This window comes from Neopsephotus bourkii, unplaced genomic scaffold (assembly GCF_033783945.1).
Source record: "Neopsephotus bourkii isolate Nb327-2 ecotype Australia unplaced genomic scaffold, CSIRO-AGI_Nbou_v1 NB_234, whole genome shotgun sequence".
NCBI classification, from domain to species: Eukaryota; Metazoa; Chordata; class Aves; order Psittaciformes; family Psittacidae; genus Neopsephotus; species Neopsephotus bourkii.
In genome coordinates this window covers 10,866,912-10,883,020 of record NW_026900744.1, presented here as the reverse complement: position 1 = coordinate 10,883,020, position 16,109 = coordinate 10,866,912, and the positions used below count along the sequence as shown (strand labels likewise).

The window sequence follows — 16,109 nt, the reverse complement described above, 5'->3', positions numbered from 1 at the left end:
CGTTGAATCTGGTCTAGTGGAAGGTTTCCCTGCCATGGCAGAGGTTTGGAACTGGATGAGCTTTAAGGTTTCCTCCAACCCAAACCAAACAGTGATACTGAAATGCTCCATGAGGAAATACCTAAAAGGACAAGCCAAAGAGGTACCTGGTGAGGATTATTATGTCGCACGCACACTGAGGAATGTGGTTATCTTTGCGAGCCGAGAGCTTGCAGCAACCCACCTCGGATGAGGCTGCTGGTATAGATCATAGGTTTTGTACACTTCGAAGTTATAGTTGGGTTTTAGTTAATGTTCAACTTTAACTTTGCTTTTTTTCCATTCTACTTAATAAAAATAACGATTCTTAAGTAAGACATAATTCTTACACTGAGGACAAAATCCAGTAAGATGGAAAAACACACCATTGGATATATATACACACACCAAAACACACTCCTGGACTATTTAGACCTTTGAAATGACTAATTTATATAATTTTTGTATTTATTATCAGTGGAATCGCAGCAGCAGGATTTGCTATTAATGGCAAAGATTTAAGTCTGTGCAAAACTCAGACTCTTCATTAGGGACTGTAGTGATAGGACAAGGGGTAATGGGTTAAAACTTAAACAGGGGAAGTTTAGATTGGATATAAGGAGGAAATTCTTTCCTGTTAGGGTGGTGAGGCACTGGAATAGGTTGTCCAGGGAGGTTGTGAATGCTTCATCCCTGGCAGTGTTCAAGGCCAGGTTGGATGAGGCCTTGGGTAATATGGTTTAGAGCGAGGTGTCCCTGTCCATGGCAGGGGGGTTGGAGCTTGATGACCTTGAGGTCCTTTCCAACCCTAACTATTCTATGATTCTATGATTCTAAAACCAAAGAGTAAAATGCAAAAAGCCTAACAGGGCCAGCATTCCAAACCCTTAGAGGGGTACAGCAGGACTGCCAGGACCATAGAAACAAAGTGTTTAAAGCTGCAGAGACAGCTGCATCAGGCATGCTCATGAGGTGGCTGCAGGGGCGACGTTATGTGGGAAGAGACCAGGAACTACCCTGCACCTCTCCAGATAATTCCCAACCTGCTCTGAAGTCCTGAAGAACCCATTACACCCATCAGCAATAACCCAGAGAAGCAGTGCCAGAGCAGGTACCATCTTTTGAGCAAGTTAAAACTAGTGATCAGACTTCAGAAACTGATTGTAAACCAAAGGTGAACAGACTTAAAAAATGCTTTCTCCTCATATATTTTGAAAATCGAGAGTTTACTTCTTACGTGCTTATAATGACTGGAAAGAACAATTGTCACTAGCATGAAAACAGTCACTACCTCTGCCTTTAAGAATATTTTAATTAATGATTGTATTTGACTACATGGGTAAGACGGAAAACAACCCGAACAAAGGTCAAGATTAAACAGAAACAGATCTATACTTCTTCCAGCACAACAGCTGAGGCAGCAAGAGGCAAACTGAATGACCTGCAGCTGGTCTCCAGTTGTAACTTTCTCAAAAACCATCTCGGAACACATCATTCGTTTATGAGAAACCCTCCCATTACTAGAGACACGCAGGGAAACAAACAGCACAATTCACAATTTTGCTTGATGTGCTGTTTGTGCTTTCAATGAAATTTCAGTATTTGTTGCTTTAAAACTTAAAACATCAGAAGATACTGCTGTCAAGGACTTTGTTACTGATTTCCCAGAACCAAGTTAAAGATCATCACCTCTACAGAGGTTCAAAAAAAGAATACATTTAAAACATTTGCTAACATTGGTGACTAACACAAAAACGTCGGCAACGCAGAGTTGTAGTTTGCTGTCTTTTAAACATGGAAAGGGGAAAAGTATCTCATTACAAGCAAAGAAAGGTCAAAAGATGTCTTTATAATAGCAACAGATAAAACAATCTAGGAAGAATACTCCTGCTGAGTAGCAGCTGGTCACCTCTTCACCAGCCTCAACCTCCTCCAGGCCTCAGCTTCCCCACACCTCTAAGTGGTAATTTATTTGAATTGAGTTAGTTCCAGCCAGGCATTGTAGTTATGTGAATCTTTAATTACAGTTATGTCATTTCTGACAACTTCAGCTGCTCCTTCCCCTTTTGGTTTAACTTTCTCCATCATAACTGTCTTCTGAACTACATTTTTGTAATACGATGCATTTTTAATCAAACTCAAACCAGTCTGAGTATAAAAATTAAATAGCACTAAACATAGGTAATACTACTGCACAAAAATTAAGCTGCAGAACACCAGCAGTTAAGACAACAAAAGTATCTTTTCCTAATGACAGTAACTGCCAGATTTGCATAAGTGACCTCTACGAACAGAAACAAATATAAGCCCACAACCACTTATACTGTTGGCATTTATGAAAAATCCTTGGCTTTGGCAACGGGGGAATGGCCTGGTTTTTTCCTCTTTTGGGGGAATGACCTGTTTTTTTCCTCTTTTTCTAAGAAAGGGGAATGAGAACTTTCTCTAAGAAAGTGTATGAAAACTGTACCTGCAAGACCAGCTGTGCAGTTACACTCTTGTTACCTGTTGTGTGAACAATGCCATTCAACAAACAGCCTAAATTCCAGTAACATGCTTCAATTAAACAGACCAGTGGTTGTGTTGAGTGAAGCTTCAACCTTGCAGCTGGCAGACAACTGGAAATACAGACTAATTTTTTAGCTTTAGCTTAACCTCTGTGGAACATGCGTCCTTCCCACAAAAGGCTCCAAACTCTCATTTTAAGATCAGACCATCAGTTATTTTTGTTTTTAAACACTAACAGTATTCGCATTCAAAATTATGTAAATGTAACTGCTAGAAAATAAGCTGCAGTCAAGAAAAGAACAATTACATTTTTTTAAAGACTGGGGGTGTACATTATTAAAACTCCTCAAAATACAGAGCTCTCTGTGGCCTAAAGTGATCCCCCCCCAAACCAACAATTTTACAACTGTTCGCAGGAAGCTTTGCCCAACACAGGAGAAAGCATTACCACAGCTTTAATTCTCATTCCACCACGTGTCTGTGGTTCTGCTGATCTACTCTGCAACAGGGCTTTTAAACATCTGAAGGATCGTCTTTTGCTTATTCTTAGGTAGTGAACAAATATCATTTGCATCACTGGTATTAACCACACAGTTCAGCACCTTTCCTCCCTTGATGCTGGGTGATTTCATCCGGACTCTGGCAGGTGACTGCCAATTTTCATTGCAAGAACCTCTGCGAGTTTTGCGGTGATTTGTTTCAGCCTGTTTTTTTGATACCTTTGAGTCTTTTGCCACCTTAGGACTTCCCTTTCTAGCAGGAGAGTCTTTCCCCAACTGAGGTGGTTTGGTGCGAAGCAGATACTGATCTGGAGAGCCCTTTTGTCGATTAAGCGTCCTTTCCTCCTTGTTAATCTGTTTTTGCAGCTGCAGAGCCAGAAGCCTGTCCTGTTCCTCTTGCATTCGTCTTTCATAGATCTCCTGTTCAAAGGCTTTCTGCATTTGCAAGTTAAAATCATTTATCTGCTTCCCTTCCTCCTCCAAACTTTCCGGAAAAGTTCTTCTCCTCTTATCAAGCACACAAAAGTCAACCACTTCTTCAGCTGGTGGCTCCAACAACTTTCTTTTTGGAGTCTTCTTAGTGTTCTGCAGGCTCTCTGGCTTCTCTTCATCCGAGTGTCTAGCCACCTTCATAAAGTCACATACCACACTTGTGCTGTCAGACACTACAGAATTTGCTGCTGACTGAATACAGGTATGAGCTCCAGCAGAATTTTTAAGGTTTATGCTTTCTACGTGTGTTAAACTGCCACTGTCTGACTCACCTCCATCATCTTCTCCTTTAGATCTAAGAACTGTTCCAGAGCCTTCCCTTTTTGTGATTCCATGCAATGCATCTGGAATTTCTTCTACACAATTTGTTCCTGATGTTTCTTCCTGCTTGACAGCAGTAATTTCTCCTGAAGCCGAGGTACTGAAATAGTTCATGCACGATTCCAAAAATGAATCCATAGCACTGGAATCTTTATTGACACTGGTCAGCTGTGGAGACAATGTTGGCATTTCCTCTTGCTCATCTTGCCACGCTGAACTCCTGCCTTCATTGCCATTGGTCTCCTGAAAAAAAGGGAGAGACCACTAATAAAGTAAATTTAGCAAAAGCCAATGGGTATGAATAAAATGCAACTCTCACTTCTCATAGTTGTGTTGTTCATAACTACTCTGGGGTGTTAACTTGGATTCTTCTCTTAAAAAAACCCACCAACCATAATTAATGTATTATTATTAAAAAATACATAATTAATGTACATTATTATAAATAATAAAGAAAATATTGAAGAAAAGCTACAGAAGTCCAGCTAAAGGACTGAAAACACAACTGCTGCATTCTCCTCTCATCAATGACTCAAATCAACTATTCAAGCCTGCTCATCATCTTTTGAAGCCAAACAGGACAGCTAAGACAGACTCATGGAATGATGAAAAATCAGAGCGCAACCTCCTCCAGTGAGCTCCAGAACCATCATTCTAGTTTTAGACACCACTGGTTGGAACCAGAGCTCACTGAAGACATTCAGGTAAGGTGCCTGTAAGGCTATACAAGGTAAACATCAAAGTAAGCCGTAGGTGCACATCTGCAGACTGTCAAGCATGGTTTCTTCCCTTTCTATGTTGAGAAATCTTGACTACTAAAGGTATTTCCAAAAGAGCAAGATAAACTGGACAGGGCTGATGTGGCAGGGGAATACAGGACTGCCAATCCTCCAGGCAAGGGGAAAGTTAACCCATAATTATTAACACTGACATTTCTAACAAAATTATTCTAGTTACCGCAGAGCCAGAGCCACTCCTGCCTCTTCCTCTTGTTCTAGAGAATGATGCTGATCCCAATGTATGATGAAGCTTTGGAGACAGGTACCTTTAAAAGTAAAAAGAAAACACCTTTTAAAACTTTTTTTTTTTTTCCCCCCTTGTCAGCACTTTGCACTAGTTGAGATCTTCCGGTTCATTCTGACAAAGAAAAACAAGAAGAGAAGGACAAGTGCTTCCATTCTCCATTTTATCCTCTGAGGAGATGTTTTAACATGCAATGGTTTACATTTACCCCAGATTATCCAGGAAAGTTGGACTACAGGATTCCAAAGAAGCAGATGGAGATAAGGGGTGTTATACCAAGAAAAAGACTAATAATTAAAGAGAAAAATTTTAATTGCTTACTTCTGAATGTCTTCAGAGTTGCTTGGTTTGCTCTTCGTCTTGCACAAATTAGCTGGGGATGTTTCAAGTGAGACACTACCTGCTCGTGCAGGACTGCTGAGCCCATGTCCTTTGGAATCATCATTCTTCAATGACAAAGACAGACAATATAGTGTTATGTAAAACAAAACACGATGCAAACTGGAGAAAAAACAGAAAACTACTTCCTTTATCCTGCAGAATTAGTTACTTTGGTCCAAAGAATTCTACAACTGTAAGTAATGTATCATTATGGAATAAGAAATGATACATGCTCTGTACACTTTCCTGCATCTAGTATTATGGGAGGAGGTTTTCCTCAAGTAAATACACAGGCTTCATCATCATATTATCAGGTAGCAAAAACCAACCAACCAAAATCCCCAAACAAATTAACAAAATAAAGAAACAACAAAAAAGCCCAAAACACAAGGTAAACTTTCACTGTGCATTTTTTTTCAGTACAGGTTACAGACATCAATTTCTTCCAAACAAGTATTTTTAAAATCATGGAGAAAAGGAAGTATTCGGAGGAAAACCAATGTTTCAAAATGTATCACAATGAAAACATCCAGAGCACACGTTTCAAGTGCATATTACACAGACAGGAATGTTTAGGGTATTTCACTCTCCTGCTGGTTCTTCAAAAATTAACAATCAATCAACGATCTGAAGTGCCAGAGGCCAACAACAGCTTCCAACTACAATTACAATAAAATTATTTCATTCAAAGTTTTAATTTTTGCTATAAAAATCTAAGTTGCTTGGACTGTATCAATGTTTTCTACTGTCCCCCTTGATTCTAACTCACCAGACTGTTACTCAGCCGCCAGGCCAACTCTTCATCTTGCTTCAGTTGTTTCTCCATCTCCCTTCGCCTCTCTTCTGCCAATCTCTGTTCCTCCTCCTCCTCTGCCAGAAGGCGCTGAATGTATTCCTCACTTGCTTTGTTCACCTCTTGCTCATGTGCTCGCCTTTCTGCCTCCACCTAAAAAAGTTTTTTTTTAAATACATCTGGTTACTACTGTAGGACCACACTGTATGCCAGAACCCTTCAGCTGACTCTCCTTAAATGTGAACAATGCACTCTTCACAAAGCCATAGCACACTTCAAAACCAGTATTTAATTACAAGTCTCCAAAGATTAAGAATGAAACTAACACTGTGTGTAAGGTCTTCAGTTTGATATCAGTGACCTACCTTCTGGTTCCTGTAAGACTATACCATTAACCTTGCTCACCTGCAAGGTTAAATTCCATTACCTTTTCAAAATGTTAGTAACAAAATCTAAACATCTCCAAATACATGGGTCCAGAGATGAAACGTGCTTCTTGGTCTGCAGCAGCAGCAGACTAAGAACATTACATCTACCTTCCTTAAGGCAGACCTCTCTTGATAAATCAGTTATCAGTAACTCCACAAGGACACTTCAAGAATGAATAAAGCTTTCTTAACTGGGCAATGGAATTTGGCAATTTGCTTTAGAGAAGAGCATCAAACTGTAATACTACAAAAGTTAAGTGTGAGTTTGTTAGAAATCATGTATTGATGTCTTATGATTGGCAGCAGACACCATTACTTATTTCATTGCTTTTGGGCCCCATCTCCATTAACCATCGGTACTGTTGCTACCAATCAATCTTATCCCTTAACTGCCATAAAAGAGAATACCACAGTCCTCTGCTCATAACTTCTGCTCTTGTAACAATCAACAGGGCTGTCAGGAAAAGGAGCATTTTGATACTATTTCCAACTATAATTCTGTCCTGGGTTCAGCAGTAACAGTCATTTTTCTCCTTCTTAGTAGCTGGTGCAGTGCTGTGTTTTTGACTTTCAGCCTGAGAACAATGTTGGTAACACCAATGTTTTTAGATGTTGCTCAGTAATGCTTACTCTGACCAAGGACTTTCTAAGCCTCATGCTCTGCCAGGGAGGACAGGAAGCTGGGAGGAAGCAGAGACAGGACACCTGATCCAAACTAGCCAAAGAGCACAGCACATCATGCCCAGTATATAAACTGGGGGCAGTTACCCGGAAGGGCTAGATCATTGCTTGGGTCAGGTTGGGTATTGGTCAGCAGGTGGTGAGCGGCTGTATTCTCTTCCCTTGTTATTTCCCTTATCATTATTATTACTGGTGGTAGCAGCAGTGGTTTTGTGTTATACCTTAGTTACAGGACTGTTCTTATCTCAACCAGTGGGAGTTACATTCTTTTGATTCTCCTCCCCATCCCTCTGGGAGCGGGGGCAGGAAGGGGGGGGAGTGAGCGAGCAGCTGCGTGGTTCTGGGTTGCTGGCTGGGCTTAAACCATGACAAATTCTTACTACTACCATGTCCAAATTGGAAGAAGGATTCTTAAACAGGCAACCGTTAAGATTTCTTAAAAAAATCTATTCTGATTTTCAAATGAACACAGATAAAACAGGGAGTGAGCAAGTAAAAAGAAGAAAAAACTAGGTATTACTAAAGCTCACCTAACTGTGGTCTGTTACTTAAGGAGGAAAATGAAGCAGTGCAAGACCAAAGCCCAAACAATCCAAAATTTTTACGTTTGCTAGTACAAAATAAGCTATGTGCATCTGAGGACCTATAAAAGACATTTAGTATGTTGCCAGGATTGAAGATAGTGAAAGGTAACACTCTAACCCTGAAGGAACCCTTCTGCACACAAGGAAGTCTCTCCTCTTCCATAAAGGACAGAAATTTAATTTATACCTCAGGAATGACCAGTGTGTTCTTGCAGCAGCAAGAGCTATATAAACTCTCTTTTTCATAAAACAACATTACAGCTGTTTGTGGGAACAATTAAAATAACCAGACACAAAGCATTTATGCTTTTAAATATATTTTTAGACTTACCTTGATAATCTCTGCTTCATATTCCTGCCTCAGCTCCCCAGGCTTGCTCAGCTGGTGCTGCGGATGGGGGACACAGACTAATTGAGAAGAGAGAGAGGAAAAAACTAAGCAAGGAACTAAACAATATCATGACAGTCAACAAGAAAATATTTTAACAAAAGATTATTTCCATACCCTGTCACAGGAATGATGTGTCTTACATCAAGTGGTGTGGAAGAAAGCACTGTGTTACAGAACAGCCAGTGCAGTTTTCCAAGCACTGCATATGAAGCAAATACATATACTGGCCTTAACTTAAGTCTTTTGATTTTTGCTGCTGAAAGAACTTCTTAATATAGCAAGGGCCGCAACTTGTCATAGAACCAACCTACCAATTAGCCTCCCCCAAGGGAGCTTGCAACGTAACAGCCCCCAAAAATCCTTCTTCAAAGAATTAATCAGATTTCACTTCCTTTTCTCTGACACCACAATTTTAGGCTCAGAGACTCTTGCACAGACTAAAGCCCTGTAATTTCTAATCACACTAATTAATAGCATCTAAGAGTGAACAACTTTGAACCACTACATTTATTCTCCAGCGATAAACACACACAAATACTCCACTTACAGATTTCATAGCCAAAGTTGTATCTGTAATGATTTACAGGCTTTGCAAGGCTAGGCAGCCACATACCAACACTTTGTGCAGAACACATGAAAAAATACGCACCTAAATGCACAAATATAACTCCCTCTCTGACCTACACATGGAAACAGCACAGGTGCCCATTTCTCTGCCTCACAAGCACCTTTCACAGGAGAGCTCTGACACTGCATTTGCTAGCACTAACATCTGCACAGCTTCTTGTTTCACAACATCCAAAGTCCACCAACAGTTATTAATTTGGTAACACAGAGACATCCCAGGACAAATGACATTTTACTTACTTTCCTCTTCCAAATCCTGTCCATTAATCCTACGCTCACACTCCTTCGGGTAATGCTTCTGAATCTTTTCCCAGAGCTCCCAATTGACAAGAGTATTTCTGCGGGCATTATATCGGGCCCAAGAAGAGACTCGACGCCGGCAAAAAGGGCAACAAAGACTGGCTTTTTCAACTGTGAGCTGGAAACAGGAGTTACAGAGGGTATGGTTGCATGGCAGCGTCACAGGCTCTACAAAGATCTCCATGCAGATTGGGCAGAGGCAGTCAGACAAGGAAAGCAGAGCCCCTGATTTCTTCGACATACTGGCTTGATGTAGGGGAACAAGACTAGTACAACATCAGTACCTGAAAGCAAAAAGAAACATGTATTTTACTTCCCATCATGACTATAAAAGAAAATGCTCAGTTTTACAGCTACTTTATCAAAATATTAAAGAAGTCTGCTTACATGGTAACTTTTGCTCATGAGCAGACTCTGAGAGAAAGAAATCTTTCCAGAAGACATGAAGAAACTGTAGCAGATTTTCCTACCAGTTTCCTATGAGTTGTAACAGATGCTTTGGGGATAACAAACAGGTAGTAAGGAGAGGGGGGAAAGGTGGTAAGATTTCTTCCAGCATTTACTCTGTACTAGTGACACACTATTCTCACGTTTGGTGGATTTGTCACCACAGTTACCTTGGCCTTCTGCTCAGTTTTTCAGTACATGCTCATCCTTCAAAAGCTGCTCTGGTACAGACTTCGTTCCAGCACGTTCTGAAGGTGAACTACAACATCCCTGTGCATCAGAGGAGAGAGTGTTCCTCCTCAACCATTTGCTTAAGCTGAGACTAAGATGTCAAAATACTTGTTGTTAATGTAAGCAAGAAATTAACCAATGCATTCAACACTTCAGCATCTTCTTGTATGAGTTAAAAAGGTGGGGATCATCCAGCCTTCCTATCACTTCTCCCCACAGGACTTTTCCACTTGGCCCACAAACAGAAACTAAGAAACACCTACAGCAAAAAATAAAAAAGATGAAAAAAACCCTATTTTTTTCTTTGCTTTTTTTAAGTTATAGGAACTTAATCAGTTTTTATAAGCTTCTCAGAAACAGCCACCTTCAAAAAGAGCTGAGGTCTTTCTGAGAGAAAGGCTGCAATTTCAATCACGCAGGAACTCGACATGGAGACAAATACATTTTAATTTGGGTTTTATTGTTTCTGATTTCCCTTTGCCGATAAAACAAACTCTCAATTTAAAAAATAAAATAACATTTTTCCAGGCAGTTTGGTAAAAAGACCCACTCAGTCCATGTGTACCTGCTCTGGGCTCAGCTCGATTAGTACGCAGACAGAACACTGGACGCTCGGAGAAGGCCTTGGATACCCAGCGACGGAGGCAGGGCGGCGGAGCAGCCCCGCATACCACAGCCGCGGCCTGGCACACAGGTACGCCGCCGCACAGCTACGGACGAGGCTGGCTCTCCCCGCCGGCGGCTGCCTCTCATCCCCCGCACACCCCGGTCCCTGAGCGGTCACGGCAAGGAGTCAGCACCCACCGAGCTGCGGCTCCCCGGAGGGGGCGCGGCGGCAGGCAGGGCCGCGGCCTCCTGCAATGGCCGCCGCCGTAGCGCTGCCCGCCAGCCCGCCGCCCGCTCCGCCCCGGCCCGCGCTGGCAGGCCTCTCCCGCCGCGCTGTCGTTCGCTCCTCCTCCGAGTCGGGCCTGTCGGGAAATAGACACTGAGGGCGCTTCGGTGGAGCAACCGGCGGGGGGCAGGAGCGCATCGGGGTGACGGCCCGAACCGGGGTGACAGCCGTCCTCTGCCACACCCAGCCCCGCGGCGCGCTGCGGGTCTGCGGGGAACCGCAGGGTTGCGGGTCTATTGTCTGAACAGGCATTTCGGCCATAAAGCGTTACCCGCGGGTCTCGCTGGAGGGCAGCCTGACGAGAGCCGGCTTCCCCCCTGTGCGGAAAACAAGAGCTGCTCCAGAAGCAAGAGATGGAAAGACTAAATAGCAAAAAATGGGAGTCTTCTGGCCTCAAATAAAGTAATCGGTGTTAATGAGGTGGTTTGGGTTTTTTTCTTGCACTTACTGTGGGACAAAGTTACGCAAAGTTAGGCAGGCTTGATGTCCCCACTATCCTGAAATGGCATGGGTTTTAAACCACATAACTATTTCACAGCCTGTATTGTTAGTTTTGTTTTCTGAAGAACCAGCTATCAAAGGAACCTCAGTTTTTCCTCAGATTACCCAGTTCTGCAATAAATAGCCATTTCAGCTGGGAAAGAATCATAGAATCACAGTTTAAAGCCATTCCCCCTTGTCCTGTCGCTATCAGAAGTCCTTGTAAAAAGCCTCTCTCCAGATTTCTTGTCAGCCCCTTTAGGCACTGGAAGCTGCTCTAAGGTCTCCCCAGGGCCTTGAAAGGTAAATACGTCAGTACAGGCTGTACAGCCCCGTGTTGGAGCCACCCCAGCACCACCTGCATGTGCAGGACCAGGACCAATCCTACCCTCCCAGTGCTCACCTCCCCTCTGGTATCCACAGGGCATCCTGGCTCAGCTCTTTCTCCATCATCTCGGCCTGCAGATCAAACTTCTGCACCAGTGTGTGCAAGCTTGAGTCCAGGTCTGTGAAGAGAGCCTCCAAGGTTTGCAGCTTGGTTTCTACTCTGAGGGATGGAAAACAAGCGTGTTTCATAGGTACTTGGGCATCAATGGGTGGTGCTTTCTGCCGTGATGGTGGGTCACACACACTGTGAACAGATCCAGATGCCTTTCTGAGGCTTCTCTCAAGCTATATGAGAACATGCACCACTGGAAATTAAGGGGTTTTTGACACAGCCCAAAGGTTTTTTGCCCTTCCCTGGTTCAGAGGTCTTATAATTTGTAAATACAGATGCAAGATTTGTATGTAGATATGTCTGCAGGTCTCAACCACTTGCATTAGCATTAGTTGTGCAGGGTTTTTTCTCAAATTACATTTTGAGGTGATTTATGCTTTTACTTGTGGTGTCAGGATCTTTTGAACCATTTCCATCTGACATTGAGCAGAACTCATTCTTCCTCAGATTAAAAGTGACACAAATAATAAACAAGCCACCCGCAGTATTTCTCTTCTCCCATCAGCTCATCCTGCTCTGGTTTTCTATTTTGTAGGACTGTCCTTCCACAATAAAACAGTGTAATAAGACCACCTTAGTAAACCAGCAATAAGAAAACTGCTTCATAGCTGGGATTTGCTGCTCTTTACTCGGGGAGTAGGGTGTGTTGGGCTTCTGTCCTTCCAGGGGTGGTTTTTGTGAAGATCATTTTCTTTATGTTAGGCTCTGAGGTGATTTACATCGAGGTGTGTTCTGAAGAATCCTGAGGATCTCAAAGCTATCAACATATGAATCATTCAAAGTTCCTTCCTAAAAACTGAGCAAACACCTCAGTACTATGTACTTGACAAGTACTAGCAGCGCATCAGCTATTTCTTCTAGACTTCTGTTATTTTTCTTTGCATTTTACTGGCAGAACTTCAGGCTGTATCAGTTAAACAAAAACTATGCCATTGGCTAGATTTTAGTATGAGCAAGGCCCTACTTTTTTTTTCTGTAGCATCTCTCTCTTCATCCCCAGTTTGCTGCCTGCTTCTGTTACTACTATGATTTTATCATGCTAATGTTTACAGAACTGGATGCTGAATTGTGATTACCTGTGTTAAATACCATATTAAGGTCTTTACCTTGTTTGTTGTGATCCTGTTTCCTTTATCTTTGGCTGAACTTTTTTATAAGGACAAAATACACAGTAGCTTTCAGGTGATGACATTGAAAATATAACAAATAGAGGCTAACTTTAGATAGCATGAGCAGCAGATTATATAAAAGTCTTCCCTTCTTTCATTCACACTCCACAGTATTTTTTAGCCAGTTGTTTTAAGATCAAGAACACCATTGCTACACTGTGAGTAGCTCCCCTGTCTACCTGCCTTTCTGTTCTGCTTTAGATTCTGCCTGCAGTTGACCTGAATGAGAAGAAAATAAAGAGGCATCAACAGGGACATAGTTTCCTGAGTCTCCCTGACCTTAATCCATCGTCTGAGTGGCAGCTTGTACAGATCTTGTCTAACACTTTCTGGTTGTTTGCTGAGGCTAGGAGACTTCTTTGACAGTCTTGGGAAAGCTGCTTTCATCTTGATCTTACCTTGGAAGAACTTCTCTTGCTTCAGCAAGATGTTTATTGCTCAGAGCCTCCTGTCCCCTGCTGGGTCAGAACAGGGATTTTGGAACTGGGCATGTTTCTGACAGGGTGTTTGATTTCAACAAATTATTGTCTGTCCTGATGCATTCCTGGACTAAGTTTTGGGTGGGGCTTTCACCCATTTACATGTATTTATGTGTGCATTGGCCAAGAGAATTTAGGACTGAGATAGAACTTTAATTGGGAAATGGACCTTGTGTTGTAGAAATGCAGGTAGTTCAGAAGAACTGGAAGAGGTCATAGGATAATAATGGGATCAAGTCTGTCAACGCAGAGCAACCAAGTGAATAAGCTGAGGTAAGGTGGGCTGGTATTTGCTGTGAATAAGTTTCAGCTCTACTTCATAGCTATAGCTGAGCAATGAGAGAGCAGCAGTCTAATAAGATAATATGAGGCAATGGTTCAGAAACTCCAGTAGCAGGAGTTTTTGGAATAACAAGAGTGTTATTTCTAAATAATAGACCTTTAGTCCAGTGCTTTAGAATTTGATACGTTCTGTCTTTCCAGCACTTTCTGACACCAGGTGTATTGCCTGTCTGTAAACTACACTTGTGCAGTTTTAAGCATCTGTAAGCAAACATTTCATCATTTGCTAATTTTGGTTCTAAAAATTTCTGTTCAGTCACACCACAGTAGGATGGATCTCCATAACTAATCTGCTACATCTTTTTGCAAATTCCAAGGGAATTGGTGCTGCTGCTTCTTGGATCCAAGTTCTGAAGGAAATGAAGAATGGATTAAACTTCCTGCTTTCATTTCAGCCATGACCTCTAAACACTTTTTCCTTTAATGTAAGTGAAGTTACCATTACACTTACTTCACGTTACCAGTCAGATCCACACTTCTGCAATCAGTTTCCCCACAGACTTAGTTTTCATTTTTTAAGTTCCGGAGTGTTTCCCATGTTTCTGTTTCTCTCTCTGGTCAGGTCTCTAGGTTTGGGTTGGGTTTTTTGTGGTTAATTGGAGTCATAAAAGCCATTGGTGATCAATGTTAGTACCTTGACTGGTCGCTAATTTCATAAGCAGAAGTACTGAATTCCATCAGCTGTGATGCTCTCAACAGACAACGATCATTTTTACTACAGGTAAACCAGAGTTGTATATGTGACACTTAAGCTGACTTAAAAATTTCTTGCTTGATACCAAGTGCACAGGAGTATGTCAAAGGGAGTATATGAAAACCACTATGTGAAAATCCACCAAGAGGGAAGACTCTGGAAAATTTCACTCTTTTCCAACTCTTTTTCCTGAAGAGCTGGGCTCATGGCTTATATTTGATCCTGCAATTGTTGCGCATCTGGTTAGAGACACCATCTACAAGCGACTTGTGCTGTCGCACTGCAGCTAAACACATGGACTGGTGCCAGCAGGGACAGCTGAGGCTGGAGTATTACACATGAAGGCAATGAACCTGTCGGTAAAGTCTTCCTCTTCCGAGTACAGACTTTGAAAATGGAGGGTGAATCCATGTCACCTATGTCCCAATTCCTCAGCAACATTGAACACCCTTCTTAAAACTTCTAAGAAAGGTCTGCTCTCAGGGGAAAGGGGATGTTAATGTTAACCAGCACTTCCTGTCTTTGAACCCTTCAGAAGTTCATCCCAAACCTCCCATTTACAACGATATTAGAGTGTGAACCTGAATTTCCCGTTACTCATAATCACCCAGCAACACTTCATGCAGCTACAGGCTTTTGCTGATGGAGCAATTACACAAATCCTGCAGCGAACAGCCAGGACTAGCAGTTTGTAGGCTGGCCAAAACGGCATTCACCCCTCCTCCCCAGCAACTAAAGGAGAAACACAAGATTGCCCATGAATTACTCCCCTTCCCATATACACACAATGTATATTTACATCCATTCACCCATCAAAATGGCAAAGGAAGCACAGGTTTGTCCTCCTAACGCATAGTCCTTTCTCCGCTCCCCTGCCCCTTGTCCTTCCCTGTCCCTCAGCACAGTGCCAGCACAACCCTTTAATGACCTGTTTAACGTCTCGTTCAGGGAGCGCAGGGAAATGCTGGCTTTAGCCATCTTCCTGAAAAGCACGAAGAGAAGAAATAAAAGCTGGAGTGGGCTTGATTCTTTCTCCTGAAGCAGGCAGCAACAACAAGGACAGGGGATCTGACTCCTGCGGGAGGTTGTTTGTACCAAGGCTTTTTATAGACTCTATATCCAAATATAGGTCATAGATGCACAGACACATGCTCATAAACGTATCACATACTGAACTAAGCATACGGACCACTTCCTCTGACCCACTGGTCCTGTCTGTCGTCATACATAAATGAATTCTGAAATGAGGGCTACCTACAGTATTTAGCTTTTTTGCTGCGTTTTGGCTTCATTTTGCTGTAGCACCCACCCACAGTTCATGTCTTGGGCCAAATTCTCCTGCTGTTAGTGTCTGCACGAACAGATTGCCCTTTTTTCTTGCTGTTTTTTGAAAGCTATGATGGTGAAATCAGATCTGGATGAGAGTGAGTTGTGTTTGGTTGCAGGGAGCTGCTTTGAGCAAAACCAAGATGGTTGGAAGCTCTTCCATACAGGAAGGACAGCCAGCACAAGTGGCTAAGTTTTCAGGAGCAAAAAAAAGAGCTGGAAATTTTTCCATCCAGAAAAAGAAAAAAAGCAGATAGGTAATGTGCCTCTGGTAACAGCACATCTGGTGAAACAAGACAGCCCAAAGCCCACAGCAGTGAAGCAGGTCTTTAGCCAGTACCAGGCATCCCATTTTGAGAAAGGTTAAGGACAGCCCAAGGAAGAAAAAAGCACAACTTTTTTTTTAGTTATTTGCCCATTCCATAGGAAATCCAGCATGAACTGAACATGTGAAAAGCTGCCATGTTCCTACTTAGTACATTCTTCCCACCCACATCTTGCAA

At 42.3% G+C, this 16,109-nt stretch overlaps 1 protein-coding gene across 2 annotated transcripts; it reads right to left on the bottom strand.

Moving 5' to 3' along the window:
• Positions 1-2,458: 2,458 nt before the first annotated feature.
• On the bottom strand, positions 2,459-15,971 carry RNF168 (ring finger protein 168). Of its 2 annotated transcripts, none has more exons than XM_061345273.1 (9): positions 15,209-15,971; positions 11,501-11,644; positions 10,291-10,693; positions 8,988-9,331; positions 8,061-8,137; positions 6,013-6,189; positions 5,184-5,308; positions 4,797-4,884; positions 2,459-4,082 (listed from the first exon to the last, which is right to left on the bottom strand). In XM_061345273.1, exons 4-9 carry the CDS (start codon positions 9,286-9,288, stop codon positions 3,021-3,023), a joined length of 1,830 nt encoding a protein of 609 aa, XP_061201257.1. In that variant the 5' UTR covers positions 9,289-9,331; positions 10,291-10,693; positions 11,501-11,644; positions 15,209-15,971; the 3' UTR covers positions 2,459-3,020. The 2 variants fall into 2 exon arrangements, with proteins under 2 accessions (XP_061201257.1, XP_061201258.1); XM_061345274.1 differs by having other exon boundaries at positions 2,459-4,079; positions 15,209-15,969.
• Positions 15,972-16,109: the final 138 nt, after the last annotated feature.

Bases quoted from the DNA above. Each gene is read 5' to 3' on its own strand.
- RNF168 (XM_061345273.1), bottom strand. From the start codon at position 9,288: ATGTCGAAGAAATCAGGGGCTCTGCTTTCCTTGTCTGACTGCCTCTGC. The intron at 8,138-8,987 runs GTAAGTAAAATG...CTTCTCAATTAG, and splicing joins ACAGGATTTGGAAGAGGAAA to TCTGTGTCCCCCATCCGCAG. The intron at 4,083-4,796 runs GTAACTAGAATA...CCTTTTTTTCAG, and splicing joins GGAGTGGCTCTGGCTCTGCG to GAGACCAATGGCAATGAAGG.